At 50.9% G+C, this 15,218-nt stretch overlaps 1 protein-coding gene across 1 annotated transcript in view; it reads right to left on the reverse strand.

The window, feature by feature from the left end:
- Lrp5 (LDL receptor related protein 5) overlaps positions 1 to 15,218 on the reverse strand; it is a 104,402-nt gene that overhangs the window by 59,368 nt on the left and 29,816 nt on the right. The window contains exons 2-5 of the mRNA XM_036177974.1: positions 13,248 to 13,644; positions 6,810 to 7,007; positions 4,650 to 4,846; positions 3,022 to 3,153 (exon numbers count right to left, since the gene is read on the reverse strand). Of these exons, the coding sequence (XP_036033867.1) occupies positions 3,022 to 3,153; positions 4,650 to 4,846; positions 6,810 to 7,007; positions 13,248 to 13,644 (924 nt within the window). The remainder of the gene's footprint in view (positions 1 to 3,021; positions 3,154 to 4,649; positions 4,847 to 6,809; positions 7,008 to 13,247; positions 13,645 to 15,218) is intronic.

The following is a 15,218-nucleotide window of genomic DNA, read 5'->3' on the forward strand; positions in this document are numbered from 1 at the left end:
GTTGTCCAACACAAACTGGGCTCCACAGTTTATTTTGTGTGTGCCTTGTTTTGTTTTGTTTTGTTTTAAGAGAGAGAAAGAATATGCAGTTGGATGGGTAGGAAGGTAGGGAGGACCTAAGAAATTCTCAAAACATAAATAAGATTTTGTTTTGGTTTGATTTGGTTTGTTTTTTTTTGAGACAGGGTTTCTCTGTGTAGCCCTGGCTGTCCTGGAACTTGCTCTGTAGACCTGGCTGGCCTTGAACTCACACAGATCCACCTGACTTTGCCTCCCAAGTGCTAGGAAGCATAAGATTTTAAAAGGAAAAGAAAATGCTTCCATCTGAGGCATATCTATAGGGTATTTTCTTGATTAATGGTTGGTGTGGGTGGTTCCATCCCTGGGCAGGTGGTCCTCAGTTACTAAGAAAGCAAGCTGAGCAAGCAAGCAAGCTGAGCAAGCAAGCAAGCTGAGCAAGCAAGCAAGCTGAGCAAGCAAGCAAGCTGAGCAAGCAAGCAAGCTGAGCAAGCAAGCAAGCTGAGCAAGCAAGCAAGCTGAGCAAGCAAGCAGGAAGCATTCTCCAGGAGCTTCTGCTTTGGTTCCTGACTTAAGTTCCCACCCTGACTTCTTCCACTTCACAACCTGTAAGACAAATAACCCTTTCCTCCCTAAACTGCTTCTGATTGTGGTGTTGATCATAGCAGTAGAAACTGAACAAGGACACATGCTTTTTATCTCATCTGGAAACATCATCCTCCTTTTGATTTCTTTTTTCTTTTCAAGACAGGGTTTCACTGTGTAGCTTTGGCTGTCCTGGAACTCACTCTGTAGACCAAGCTGGCCTCGAACTCACAGAGATCTTTGTCTCCTGAATGTGTACTACCACGGCCTGGCATCATCTCCCTCCTTTTAACAGAATACCCTAGTCAGGGCATCTGCAACCAAAGTGGAAAAATCTGGATTTAGCATACAAGTCCATACCACCTCCAGGGATGCTCTCAGCCTGTCACACACTCTCACCTGAGTAGGTCTTTGAGGGACACAAAATGTTTTCTCCTTTGTGCTTGGCATTTCCAACAGTCTTTCTAGGACTGTCTTTCACCTCTAGCAGAGACAGAATTCTTAGGAAAGTAGCAAATGGGACCTCTGGACATCTGAGTCATCGAGGAACCTGGTTCCCACAGGAAGGGCAGGGCCAGCTGCTCAACCTGATCTCCAACCCCAACAGTAGCTATAGTCTAAGTCCCACACTGCAGAGCACACAGCAGGGACCAGGAAACCCTCAGAGTCACACCCTGTGCCTGAACAGCAGCTAGGGCCAAGCGAGGACATCCCTGCACCCATACACATCAACACCAGGATACAGTTTCTAGGAAATGCTTGGACCAGGTGTGGTGGCAGGCAGCTGCCAACCCTGCCTTTCCCTGTGGGAGTGGGACAATGGTGCAGGAAGCAGGCTCTGTCTGAGAAGAAAAAAGGGAGGACCAGGCTCAGGATGGCTGCTTTCCTCCCCCATCATGGGACAAGACCCAGCATCAACCCAGAGAACTATCCTCCGATCCCTGACTCATCCCCAAGGCCGGGCAACATCCTCTGAGTACAGTACCAGAAGGGGCTAAGTGAGGCACCACAGCAGGAAATACATCTCCTGGAGATGAGAACGCTGCTCACTGTAGGATAATGACAGCAGAAGCCCCTCCCGAAGCAGCAAACGTTAGAGTAAGGCCTAAGCCAAAAGGTATCAGGTGTGTGAATCAGGGGAAAAAGTGGACACAGTGGCACAAGCCTTTAATCCCAGCACTCGGGAAGCAGAAGCAGGCGGATTTCCATGAATTTGAGGCCAGCCTGGTTTATATAACAAGTTCCAGGATAGCCAGGGCTCCATAATGAGCCCCTGTCTTAAAAAAACAGACAACAATGATAGACATGTTAAAGTGGACAGGGGAAAGTCCAGGAGGCCTCAACCTTACACAAAGCGCTACAGGCAATTAAGGAACACTGAGATCAGGAAAAGCAGTCTTCCTCAGGGAAGAATGCACCATTGGTTATCTCATACAAAATGATCAGCCCAAGTTTATCTTTCATACCTTACTGTATAAAGTAACACTATACAGACTGAGCGAATTATATTATGAATATATGTACATGTATATGTATATGTGTGTATGCTTATAGACATGTACATACACACACACACACACACACACATATATACACACACACATATATATGTGCATGTTAACAACAATTAATGAAAAAGCAGCCATGAATCTCCAAAGAAAAAAAGTGGTATATGGAAGGGTTTGGAGGAAGGAAAGGGAAGGGGGAAATGATGTAATTAGTTACAATCTCAAAAAAAGAAAAGAAGAAAAATATGTATATTTAAAAGAGAGGAAAACCAGCTCTCTGAGTCAGAAAAAAAAACATTCAGTACGGCAGATTTGGGACCCACATTTGCACAGGGGCAGGCGGGAAGAGTCAGGACAATGAGCCACAAGAAGAAAAATAAACAGCCAAGGTGCAGGAAATCCAAGCCAAATCGCATGTCTGCACTTGTCATGCCAGAGGATACAGTGCTCTCCGAGGACAAAAATGGTACGGAAGGGGAGAGCATGGTCAGGCGCCACACTGCAGGCTGCAGGCTCACACCCTGAGTGGCGGCCACTGGTGCTGCCATCTTTCCATTTTTACAGTTCATGGCTTTTGGTTAAAAACTCAGGACAGCAAACTTTGAGGGTCTGACCATACACTGACATGCTCAGCACCCTGAAGGCACTACTAAGCCAGGACATCGTTTTTTGTTGTTGTTTTTTTTCCGATGAGAGACAAGACTCCCAAAGAGCTGCTCCATGGGTCAAGCACAGCCCAGAGCTGACCGACCATGAACCCCAGCTCCAGAGGCAGCAACGCTCAGAGTCTTCGATAAAGCAAGCAGACCCTTGTGAAGAGACCACCATATTCACGTGGGGGACACCCACGGCTGTGGCAGCCACCCCCACCAGGTTGGGGCCCAGCGGTACCGTGCTCCATCCGCCTCACCTGCCTTACACGTCTTGCCATTGTCTTGCAACTGCACACCAGTAGGGCAGGCACAGGAGTAGAAAGGCTCCCTCGGGGACAGCAGGCACAGGTGAGAGCAGCCTCCATTGTCCTCCTCACATCGAGTGTGGACTGGTAGGAACAGGACGGAATAGAAGAAAGTTGCAATGCCAGACGCAGGATCCCCACCACAGCCCTGCCATTCCCTTCCCAGTGAGCCGGCATCCCACCACTTCTTCCCGCGTCCTGCAGGACAGCGCTCAGTTGTCCCTCCAGCCCAACACCATGCCGCCACGCTCTCGAGATCAGGACCCTTCCCCACAGGCCCTTCTAGTCCTGCCTCACCACTGACCACCCACATGCAGGGCCTTCATCCTCAACAGCTGTTCTGTAGTTTCTCAGAGACCACCCCAGTCCTGACACCTGCCCCACCCAGAGCTCCTCCTCCAAGAAGACAAACTTTCAAAGGCTACTTCCCAAGAAAGTCACCCACCATGATTCCACAGAAATCCTCAAGACCTGCTCATGTGGCAATCCCTAGGAACCTGGGTCAGTGGACTCCTGAGCACCTTGTCTCTTTGATCTGCCTGGACTCTGCAGGCTCCATCCACACTGGGCCACCATACTCAGGCCCTTCTATGGCCAATGCACAGCTGAATCTAACAAAGGTCTCTAGACTCTCCTCATACCTGAGGAGGTGGAGCTCAGCATCACTGAAACACTACCAACTGCAAATGGGTTTCCTGGAGTGGACCTCTGCCCTCCCAACTCTGGGGGAGAACCGTGGGCTGCTCCAAGGGTAGAAGGGTTCAAGAACCATGATATTCTTGCCCAGATCAGAGAGAGACCATATTCCCCCTCATCCTACACTAACTGATGCCTTTCTGGCTTGAGTTCTAAGCCCTAAGTTCAAGCCTTCTATAAAGTGTGATCAGAAATACTGATCTCTGGTCCCTGTGCAACTGAGTGAGCTTTAGAACAGTCCCTTCTCATCTCCCACCCACCTCTAATCTATCACAGAAGCTCAGCATCACCACCAGTGACTTCCGCTAAGACTCTACCATCTAGGACCCCAGACTGAGAACCAACAACTCCAAACAAGAATTTCACACATTAGGACTCAACTGGGTCTTCCCAACAGCACCACCTGCTCTAGAAAGCACAGAACAGCTCTAGAGGGGACCTGTCCACCACATTAGCCTGCCTGGACTGTATAAGGAAGAAGCACCATACATGTGCACATGCACATGCACACACACACAAATTCCTCCTTCTAGGTCAGCATGCACGTCTCTGGAGAGGTGGCCCCCTGCACAGATGCTTCTGCTGGAGAGAGGTCTGGTCTGGTCAGGTGGAGGTCTCCGCTTACTCATGTCCACCTGCTCCCTACTGCACTGCTTGAACCCACTCAGCCCCATTACACCCCACTGCTTGACCCTATCCTGCCCCAGTGACCTGGCTGAGCCTCACAGCCAGGCTAGGCCCCGCCCATCTACCGCCTGTCCTACCTGCACCAGCAGTCTGTCTGATTTAGTCTCTCCTACCTGTGAGCCCGCCCTGTTATGCCTGCACCTCCTGCTTATCCCCTGCCCCACCCACCCCATCCCCCAGTGCCTGCTCACACTTACAGGGAGGCTGCCGCTCCTGGCTCAGCACCTGAATGTCCATGGGTGAGTAGAGGGCACTGAGGATCTCCTTCCTCTTCTCCCCTGTCCACTTATTGCAGGCGTGGATAGAGCGGGTCTGCCAGTCCGTCCAGTAGAGAGTATCCCCAGAGAGTGTCAGGGCAAAGGGGTGAGTGAGGCTGCCCTCTACCACCTTCTGCCTGCAGCAGAGAAGGAAAAGGGCGGAGTGGTCAGGAGGAGACCTCGTAGACCAACTCTGCCCCATTCTGGAGGCCCTTGGACCACCACAGACCGCACTATGTCTTGTCAGATCACAGGAAAACAGCTGTGAGCAGACCCTACTTGGGCCACACCTGGCCAGCCTCCCATGCCTGTGACAAAAACATTCATGTCCCCAGACAAAGGGACAAAGTGCCCCCTACCTAAGAGAGAAGCATGTACCACACCTGGAGACAAACAGCTCCTGAAACCCTGGGTCCCCGGCACAGATGTGCAAACAGCTTCATGCTAATTCAGGCTCTATCCTAGAGCCATATCAACAGCAGGGAAACACTTTCAGTCCCTTGTGCTCAGACTGTCCCACACAGTAGACATGATGTTTAATGAGATTCTGAACACTGGTAACAGGAGTGGAATAAAACACAGGGAGCAAGTTCTGATTGCTTAACGACCCATCCCTGCTGCAGTAGGCTCTGGCCAGCTGTGTGGCCTTGGGAACTCCCTGTCTATCATCGTACAGGAGGTGGTCTGGGGTTGATGTGAACATTAAGTGAACTGGTAAATGTCCCTGGGCATGACTGATGCTATCGAAATGTCACCAATATCACCATTATATTAACTGCCACACTCATGTCATGAACCCTTGCCCAAGGCTCCAGGCCAGCAACTCTCCAGACTCTGGGACAGTCTTGGTCATGCTGGGATCACTTGCTCCCACAGCCCAGTGTCTCCAGACTGGCCTCATTTCCAATTCTCAGACCAGGCCCTGACCTGGCCAACTGTGTGTATTCCCACCTCCTACCCTGAAGATGACAGGATACAGGGCTTCAACACCACCCCAAAAGGGATGGCACATTGGCCTTCCTAGTCTCACTAAAGCCTTCAGATGCCCTCTTAGCACCAGTTCCTATGCCCACAGGCCTGGAGCTCCTCCCATGCAAAGACCAGATTAACCCTCCCATAAGGAGTCCAAGACTTTTCGTCAGCTCAGCAAGTAATATTCAGTCATGGAATAAACTACCCCTCGCCTGACATAAAGGTCATAGTTGAGTCTCAAGTGTAATGATGCCACAGGGCTACACCGAGCAGGCCAGAAAGTTCCAACAGCCATTATCAAGCAGGAAAAGTGGCCTTCTTATTCATCCACGTGCCCCCTCCATTGATCAAGCACCTACTGTATACACAGCTCTAGCAAGACTGGAGATACAGTGATAGATCATCACACAGCCCCCGGTGCCCTGGAGAGACTATGGCAGAGGCAACAGTGAATGTCCCAGCCCCATCCAGGCCCAACCCTGACCTGCAACTCTAAAATCCAAAACAATCTGAACACTGAACTTTTGTTTTTAAGATTTTACTTCTATTTAAGTGTATGTGTGTCTGTGTGCAGGTATGTGCATCTGTGAAGTTGCCCAAGGAAGCCAGAGAGGGTGTTAGGTAAGCTTCCCAGCATGCGTGCTGGGAACTCAGGTCCTCTGCAAGAGTGCCAAGTGCTGGAAAGCACTGAACCACAGCTCCAGCCCCTGAAGATTGAGATTTTCTCACTTGTTTTAAGCAAACCTAGGCACAGATATGGGTCAGGTGTACTCTCTATTTTTTAATTACTGTGTGTGGTGTGTGTATGGGCAGATACGTGAACGCCACAGCATCTGCGTGGAGGTCAGAGGACAACTTTCTCTACTTCCACCATGTGGTTTCCTGGGATTGAGATTGAGCTCAGAACCCACGCTGGCACAGCCTGCCATCTCCGAATGCTACATCTGTTCCTTTCTACCCAGTTTGGGAGGAATTTTCAACACATTGTTGTGGAAACAGTCACAGTAGCTGTGATGCCAGGTGTGGTACCTGCGCTCTATCCCAAGTCGAAGGCCTGAGTTAAGGAGCCTCAATGCCCTGGGGCAGCAGGGTAGAGTGGGGAGGGTACATCGGCCACAGGGCACTCACCGGAAGGAGCCGTCCAGGTTGGCACGGTGGATGAAGCTGAGCTTGGCATCAGCCCAGTACAGCTTTTCTTCCTCCAGGTCGATGGTCAGCCCATTGGGCCAGTAAATGTCGGAGTCCACAATGATCTTCCGGGTACTGCCATCCATCCCCGCCCGCTCGATTCGGGGTGCTTCCCCCCAGTCAGTCCAGTACATGTACCTAATGAGGCGAGGGTAAAGAGACACAAACAGACCTGAGGATTGGTCTCAACCTCTAACAGGCCTGAAAAGCTCACCCATCAGACCTATGAGAAATAGCCAGAGATTATGGTTTGAGGGACCAGAACTTTAGGTTTTTAAATGTTAAGGGATTTCATGCTTGAAATGCTCGAAACAGGAGCACACTACCATCTCCACCTCCATCACCTCCACCACACCACCACCTCCTCCATCACCTCCACCACACCGCCTCCCCCTCCATCACCTCCACCACACCACCACCTCCTCCATCACCTCCACCACACCGCCTCCCCCTCCATCACCTCCACCACACCACCACCTCCTCCATCACCTCCACCACACCGCCTCCCCCTCCATCACCTCCACCACACAGCACCTCCTCCATCACCTCCACCACACTACCACCACCTCCACCTCCATCACCTCCCACCATACCATATCACCTCCACCACTACCTCTGCCACCCCCACACTACCACCACCTCCACCTCCCTCTCCTCCACACCACCACTTCCATCTCCTATACGTAAGGGTGGCCTCAAACTCCTGATCCCACAGCTTCCTCCACCTCCCAAGAGCTAAGATTATAAGCATGTGCCACCATGCCCAGGTTTTATTTATTTATTTTATTTTCAGGTGTGTGTGTGTGTGTGTGTGTGTGTGTGTGTAAAAGGGGAGAGTGTGCCAGTATCTGTGGGGTCTAGAAGAAGGTTTTGGATCTCCTGCAGCTGGAGTTATAGCTGGTTGTAAACTGCTCAAAGTGGGTGCTAAAAACCAAACTGAGATCTTCAAGAAAAGACGTGCTGAGCCATGTCTCCAGTCCTGAGAAACACATACTTAAGAATATAAAATGTGGGCTGGAGAGATGGCTCAGAGGTTGAGAGTGCTGGCTGTTCTTCCAGAGGTCCTGAGTTCAATTCCCAGCACCCACATGGTGGCTCACAACCATCTGCGATGAGATCTGGTGCCCTCTTCTGGCCTGCAGTCATACATGCTGTATACATAATAAATAAATAAATAAATAAATAAATAAATAAATAAATAAATAAATAAATCTTAAAAAAAAAAAGAATATAAAATGTGCCAAGTAGGGTGGCACACTCATTTGATCCCAGCACTTGGGTGGCAGAGGCAGATTTCTATGAATTCAAGACCAGCCTGGTCAACAGAGTGAGTTCCAGGAGAGCTGAGCTACACAAAGAAATCCTGTCTCAACTAAAAAGGAGGAAAAAGATAAATAAGATGTAAGGGCTGAGAGATGGTTCAGCAGCAGCTAAAAGCACTGGCTGCTCTTGCAGGTTCAGTTCCTAGCAGCCACCTGGAGGTTCACAGCCCTCTGGAACTCCAGTTCCAAGGGAGCTAACACCATCTTCTGAACTCAATGGGCAACCCCCGCCCCCCACACACACACACTTACATAAACACAGGTAAAACATTTGTAAACATAAGATAAAAATTAATGAAACCTTTAAAATATATATTGTATAAAATATATATTGTAGATGGATGGATGGATGGATGGATGGATGGATGGATGGATGGATGGATGAATGGATGGGGTTCAAAGCCAGCCCGGCTTACACAGTGAGCTTGGGTCCTGCCTGGGATATATGAAACTGGTCACCCAAGAAAACAAAACAAGTTGCAGTGGATAAGCACAGAAGAAACAAGAGTGACCCCCAGGAGGGTCTGTGAGGAGGCCCACAGTGAGGGCCCACGTCATGTATCCATAAGACGATCCACTCCACACAGTGCCTTTATGTGTGTTGTGCTCAGACACCAGCATCCAAGATGATAATACCCAACCCAGTCAGTGCCCAGAGAATGTAACCAGAGGATGTGTACATGGACTGTACAGCAGAGCCCACGGAGAACCACATCAACTTTGAGGACACAGGTTCCCATTCTGGGAGTCCATGAGTGAGTCATAAAACTCAAAAGTGGCAGACAGTTTGTACTGCCCATCCCTCTGCAGAGAGAAGGGGGCAGCATCAGAGTGTCCTCTAGAAGCCCACTTTCTACCCACAGTCCTCATAAGATGGAGCACTGTGACACTCCTTGGTATATCCTAGGTTCCAGGGCTCACAAGTCTTCTCTTCTCTGCGTATTCCCTCTGGTGTCAGGCTATCCCCCATCTCTTGTCCTCTATTTCTTCTGAGGTGAAACATCATTCATGTAGGCCAACCTCAAACTGATCCAGGGACCAGTGTGATCTAAAGCATGAGGAAGGAGCTCAGCTGGCACCCTCCCGGGGTCTCCACAAGGAAGTCTGAGACAGGAGAATTGCCATGGGTTCCAGGCAAGGCAGAGCTATAAAGATCTGGGGAGAGGAAAGTCCTCTTGCAATAATGGGTATGCCAAGAGTTTCGGGGGTTTCAGCTGTCCAGGGGCCCCCTTATTGCTTTGCCACCACCCCTGTCTTCCCAGCAAGGGTCCTATGTGAGCCAGAACCGTCACCACCTTCTGAAAGGGCTGTGAGGAAATCACCCAGAAGGGTAGGCACAGGAGCCAACCCAAAGCCAAGGGAGCCCCATGAGCTTGAGTTCTTCCCTCTCATGGCTATAGTCTTCTCTACCCCAGGGCCTTTGCACTGGCCATTCCCCCTTTCCCAAATATCACATGGCTTTTGCCTGCATTCACTTCAGGTCTCTACTTAAAAAGCACTCAGAAGCCAGGGCTGGTGACACAGACCTATAATCCTAGCTGTTCGAGAAGCAAAGGCAGGAGGATTCCAAGTTCAAGGCCTGGCGGGGATAGTTAGTTCAATGTCAGCCTGGATAATCTAGTGACATTCTATCTCCAAATGAGATACAGGAAAAGGGCTGCAGATGTGGCTTGGCTGTAGAGAGCACATGTCTGGCATGTGTAAGGCAAGGGCCTAGATTCCGTGCCCAGTAGGGAAAATAAAGGCACAAGAGGCCTTCCTGGCCTCCACAGCTACAACTAGAATCCTTGAACACTGCCCTGTTCACAGAACCTGCCTTTCTCTCCCAGTGACACTCAGACAAACTGGGCCTGTATCATATTCTCCCCCACCCCACCAGAACCTGTCAGGGCACTGGGGCAATGGAGAAACACACAGCTGCAGAATGCGCCATGTCCGGGAATGTGGTAGGGAAGAGCTAGAACATTCTGTCCCAGGAGTGGGAAAACAGGGGGTCCTGTTGAGGAACGAGGTCCTAGCCTGAGCCTGTTCTGTCAGACTCTCACACAGACCAATCCCTCTCAGCCACAGAGACTCCTGGGATAAGGGCTGACGCCTCCTGAGAAGACTATAGGGGATTTGAGGTCTCAGACTGTTCACCAGGCAGCACGGAGACAGTCCTAGAAGATGACCTGAGTACCATGCAGCTCAGGTTGAGCAACCCACAGGGGCTAGTAGCCAGCCACTAGTGTGTCACCCAGACTCAAAAAAAAAAAAAAAAAACAAAACAAAACAAAAAAAAAACCCCACTTACCTCTGGTGTGTATGAACTAGATACACACACCTGCATGCACACTTCACAAACACATGAGCCCATACAAAGGTCCTCGATCACACAGTCAATCAGATGTATATGCTCACCAGTGCACATGCACACACACACATAATTACTCCTATTTATTTGTGCACATGTAACAGTCACATACATTCATGTGCACCCTATGTGTAATCATGCTCACACAAACACATTCTCACATGAAACACACAAACATTCTCACATGAAAAAAAAAATCACATTTACACACATGAAGTACATCTATGCATATACATTCTCATGAACAAATACTCACCACAAGCACAGTCAGGCATGGGTACACTTGCACAAAATCACCCCTGTACACACTTGTGCATAGACATCCTCACATAACATATTTACACACACTCACGTAATGCTTGCACACGGGTCTCTCTTATATACTCTCATATATACCACCATCCTGGACCTTTGCACAAAGTATGTAACTCCAGAAGACACACACTCAAAGGCCAGCTCTGTGACAAACAGGTGACCTCAGCCCCATAGTTCACCTTCACCTGGTCTGCTCCTCAAACTCCCTAGATCAAGCAGCAGCGCTCCCCCCAGTCTGCATCCAAACCCTCCAGCCAAGCCTAAGAACACATGCACAGGCCATGCCAGCCTCTCTTGGCCCAGCTTCTGCTCAGCCTGTAGCTGACACAGTTAGCCAACCCAAAGGAGCTCACTGAGGAGGGTCACAATAAGGCAGTACCACTGGGGTTCAGATAGCACCCCACTGCTGGAGACAGTCCAAAAATGGGCTTAAGATCCCTGGCCGTGGAAGTAGGCAGCGCATGAGGCAATTGGAACCTATCCCACACTGGAACTGGCTCCACAGAGTACCTATAAAACAGAGACAAGGTCCACAGCCCACATCATGCTTCCTCATCTGGGAGATCCTGGCTGGCATTTCTCCGCAGTTCTGGGGACATTAAAAAAGCTAAAATGTCAAGTAGGTCCAACACAGCCTATGGCGAAAAACAAAACCAGTATGTGTATCTTGCCCAAGACATCTATCTCTCTGTGAGCCTGATGGTTCTCGCAACTGAGCTAGCATAGAATTTCAAGTTCATGGCTGCCCAAGGACAACTCAGACAAGGGTCTGTGTGCCCCACCCTGAGGTCAATCCTGAAAGAAGAGGGATGTAGGAATGGCAAGGAGTGAAGGAGGAAACTGTGTCCATTTGGAAAAGTCTAGAGTGAGGTCTGATGATGAGGCCGGCAAGCCTCTGCAGCCTGCAGCTGGAGGGCATTCATTCTTTGACTGTTTTCCTCCAAGTGGCCTTGCCCACTGCCCTGGGCTTTCCAGGGTCACAGTGAGTTTAGACACACCAACAGGCAGGCACCTTTCAGAATAGACAGAAAAGGTAATACATCCACACAGGGACCCATCTCAGACAGCACAGTCATAAAAGGGTACGAGGTACCTGAACCTCCCCTGGGTCATTGTCCTAGGTGTAGAAAAGAGGTTAAGCTCAAATCCAAGTGCTATTACTCGGGCCATCCACCCATTTTTTGAGACATGTGTGCTGGTTAGTTTTATTTCAACTTGACAGAAGCTACAGTCGTTTTGGAAAAGGGAACCTCAGTTGAGAAAATGCCCCCCACTGGCCTATAGGCTGTGGAGCATTTTCTTGATTGCTACTGGATGTGGAAGGGCCTAACTCACTGGACAGTGCTGCCCTAGGCTGACGGTCCTGGGTGCGAGAAAAAGGCAAGCTGAACAAGCAACGGGGAGCAAGCCAGTAGGCAGACTTCCTCCTGCTTCAGTTCCTGACTCCGGGTTCCGGCCTTGCGTTCCTGCCCTCACTTTACTCAGTGATGGGGTGGGATCTGAGAGCACACTGTTTCACCCCCAAGTTGCTTTTGGTTATGGTGTTTTACCACAGCAATAGAAATCCAAACTAACAAAGGGCGGTGGTGGCGCACGCCTTTAATCCCAGCACTCGGGAGGCAGAGGCAGGTGGATCACTGTGAGTTTGAGAACAGCCTGGGCTAAACAGAGAAAGCCTGTTTTGAAAAACTAAAAATAGGAAGGATGAACTGGAGGGAGGGAGGGAGTGAAGGAGGGAGGGAGGGATGGATGGAGGGAGGGAGGGAGGGAGGGAGGGAGGGAGGGAGGGAAGGAGGGAGGGAGGGAAGGAGGGAGGGAGGGAAGGGACGGAGGGACGGAGGGAGGGAAGGACGGAGGGAGGGAAGGAGGGAGGGAGGGAGGGACGGAGGGAGGGAGGGAGGGAGGAGATATCCATGGTAAGACACGTTTTCTCTCACTGGGACTTGGAGTTTGACAATTAGACTATGCAGGTGACCAACAAGCCTCAAGGAGTCACATGTCTCTGACTCCATAGTGCTGGGACTCTAGACATGTGCTACCACAGCTAACTTTTCCTAGAGATTAAAGTCAGGTCCTCATGGTCACAAGGCAAGCACTTTACTAACTGAGGCATCTCCCCAGTTCCTGTGTTTTTACAGTCATCTTTAAATTCCAAGTTAGCCTGGAACTTGTGGCAACCCTCCTACCTCAGCCTCCAGAGTGCTAAGATTACAGGGTGAGCCACCATACCTGGCTAAACATGGCATGTCTTACAGTCCAGGATCTGGAAGGGAGCTGATTCCTAGCAAGGGGTTGCTCCCCAGGGCATCTCCTCAGCCTGCTACATGGGCTCCAGAAGAAACCCTAGCCCCCAGGCCCATCTACAGGACCAGAAGAACAGAGGTTTACCCATGTGCAGGATCCAGGGCAATGGCCCTTGGCTGGTCCAGGTCCTGCCAGAAGAGAACCTTGCGGGACGTTCCATTGAGGTTGGCCACCTCGATGCGGTTGGTCTCCGAGTCTGTCCAGTACAGCTTCTTGCCAATCCAGTCACAGGCCAGGCCATCAGGTGACACGAGGCCAGAGATGACGACGCTCTGTGCAGCAGCTCCAGTCTGGTTCAGGTAGGTCTGTTTGATGGCCTCCTCGCTCACATCTGTCCAGTACACAGCACCCTTGGAGAACTGGAAGTCGACAGCGGCTGCATCCTCCAGGCCGCTGGCCACAATGGTAGACTCCAGCTTCACTCCACCTGCATCCACTAGGCGCACGTCCCGGCGGTTGGCAAACAACAGGAGTGGTGAGGCTGTGGGCAGAGCAGAGGGTCAGGATGACTGGCAGAGCAGGACAGGAACCAGGGATCATGCATGGCCACCTCTGACCCTTCCTCTGGTCCCCAGCACCCAACACCCCTTCCTTCCGGTGGTTCAGAGGTCTATCCTTGGGGATAGACCAGTGCAGGGAGATAGGAAGACCCCCCAACTCTGGCTCTGCTGCTCTCCCCAAACTGGAAAGACCACTCCCCACCCCCCAACCTCAACTTGCTTTCAGGAGTTCAGGTGTGCTCTTCAAAGGTGGGGGCGGGGGGGATATTTTGTAACCTCCCGGGACTTTTTCTTTCCTCCAACCCTCACTGGGAGCTGAAGTCCAGGAGCCAGGCTCGAGACTCTGAACCACCCAGGAAACCACACACTCCACACACTTAATTCCTAAGCTTTAGAGGAACCCACAACACACTCCTAGGAAGCTAGCTTTCCCTGGCAGTAGCCCCAGGGGCCCCTAGTGAGGCGGGCCACAATGTGGCCTCACCTGGGGAACCCTGGATGATGACAGCTCTGCATCACTGCCTGATGCCACCACCCTCTCCTCTCCCTGAGGCGGAGGCAGCAAAGGAAAGCGCAGAGGAGGAGGAAAAGTGAGAGAAAAGAGCCACAGGAGCAGAACCAGAGCGTCTTCCCAGGAAGGCCAGGCAGCAGGGACTGACTGCTCGTGCCAGGGGCCCCTGGGGTCTCCTGGTCCAGCAGGGAAACAGATACTGAGCAAGAATGTAACCAAGAGCTTGCAGTGATGCCAGGTTAACGCTGTGAATGGAGCAAACAGAGTCAGGGACAGGCGGGAACAGGAAACAGTACAGGCGAAGGCTGCACTGTGTGAGGCGGTCAGACGAGGGAGATTAAAACCCACGCAGAGTCCCTGGGGTAGAAACCCACGGTGGCAGCAAGCGCGAAGAGAATGAGTGGATGCTGCTCCTGTGGGTCCTTCTCTGCCAAGTAACTTGCCCCGTCTGCCCAACACCTCTCAATGCACAGCCCCCAACAGATTAGGAGTCCTAGCTGTACCTCCTCCAGGCCCACAGGCTACACTTCTGAGTCTCTGGCCTGAGGAAGTTGAAAGATCACCAGGGAAAGGTCGTGGAGCATCCTCTAGTAGAGAAAGATGACACTGGGACAAGCCATGTGGACAATACCATAGTACCTCTTACATTAAGGACCACAAAATAGATGGCTTAGCAGTTAGGAGCACATGCTACTCCTGCAGAGGACCCAGGTTCGGTTCCTAGCATCCACATAGTAGTTCCCAATGATCTATAGCTCCAGCTCCAGGGGGCCCAACACCTCTGGTCCCTGTAGGCACCTTCATTCATATGTACATACCCACACATGGACAGACACATGTACATATCATAATTCTTAAAAACAAAAACAAGATGGATGACTTCTGAGGAATGATGTCCAATGTTGAGCTCTGATCTCCACATGCACATATAACTGCACACATGTGCATTCTCTCTCTCCCTCCCGCCCCCACTCCCTCCTCACATAACTATGAATCCATATGCTCCGCCACTGGGGGTGGGGGAGAGCACCAACTGGCTGCACA

Source organism: Onychomys torridus, chromosome 1 (genome assembly GCF_903995425.1).
Source record: "Onychomys torridus chromosome 1, mOncTor1.1, whole genome shotgun sequence".
NCBI lineage: Eukaryota > Metazoa > Chordata > Mammalia > Rodentia > Cricetidae > Onychomys > Onychomys torridus.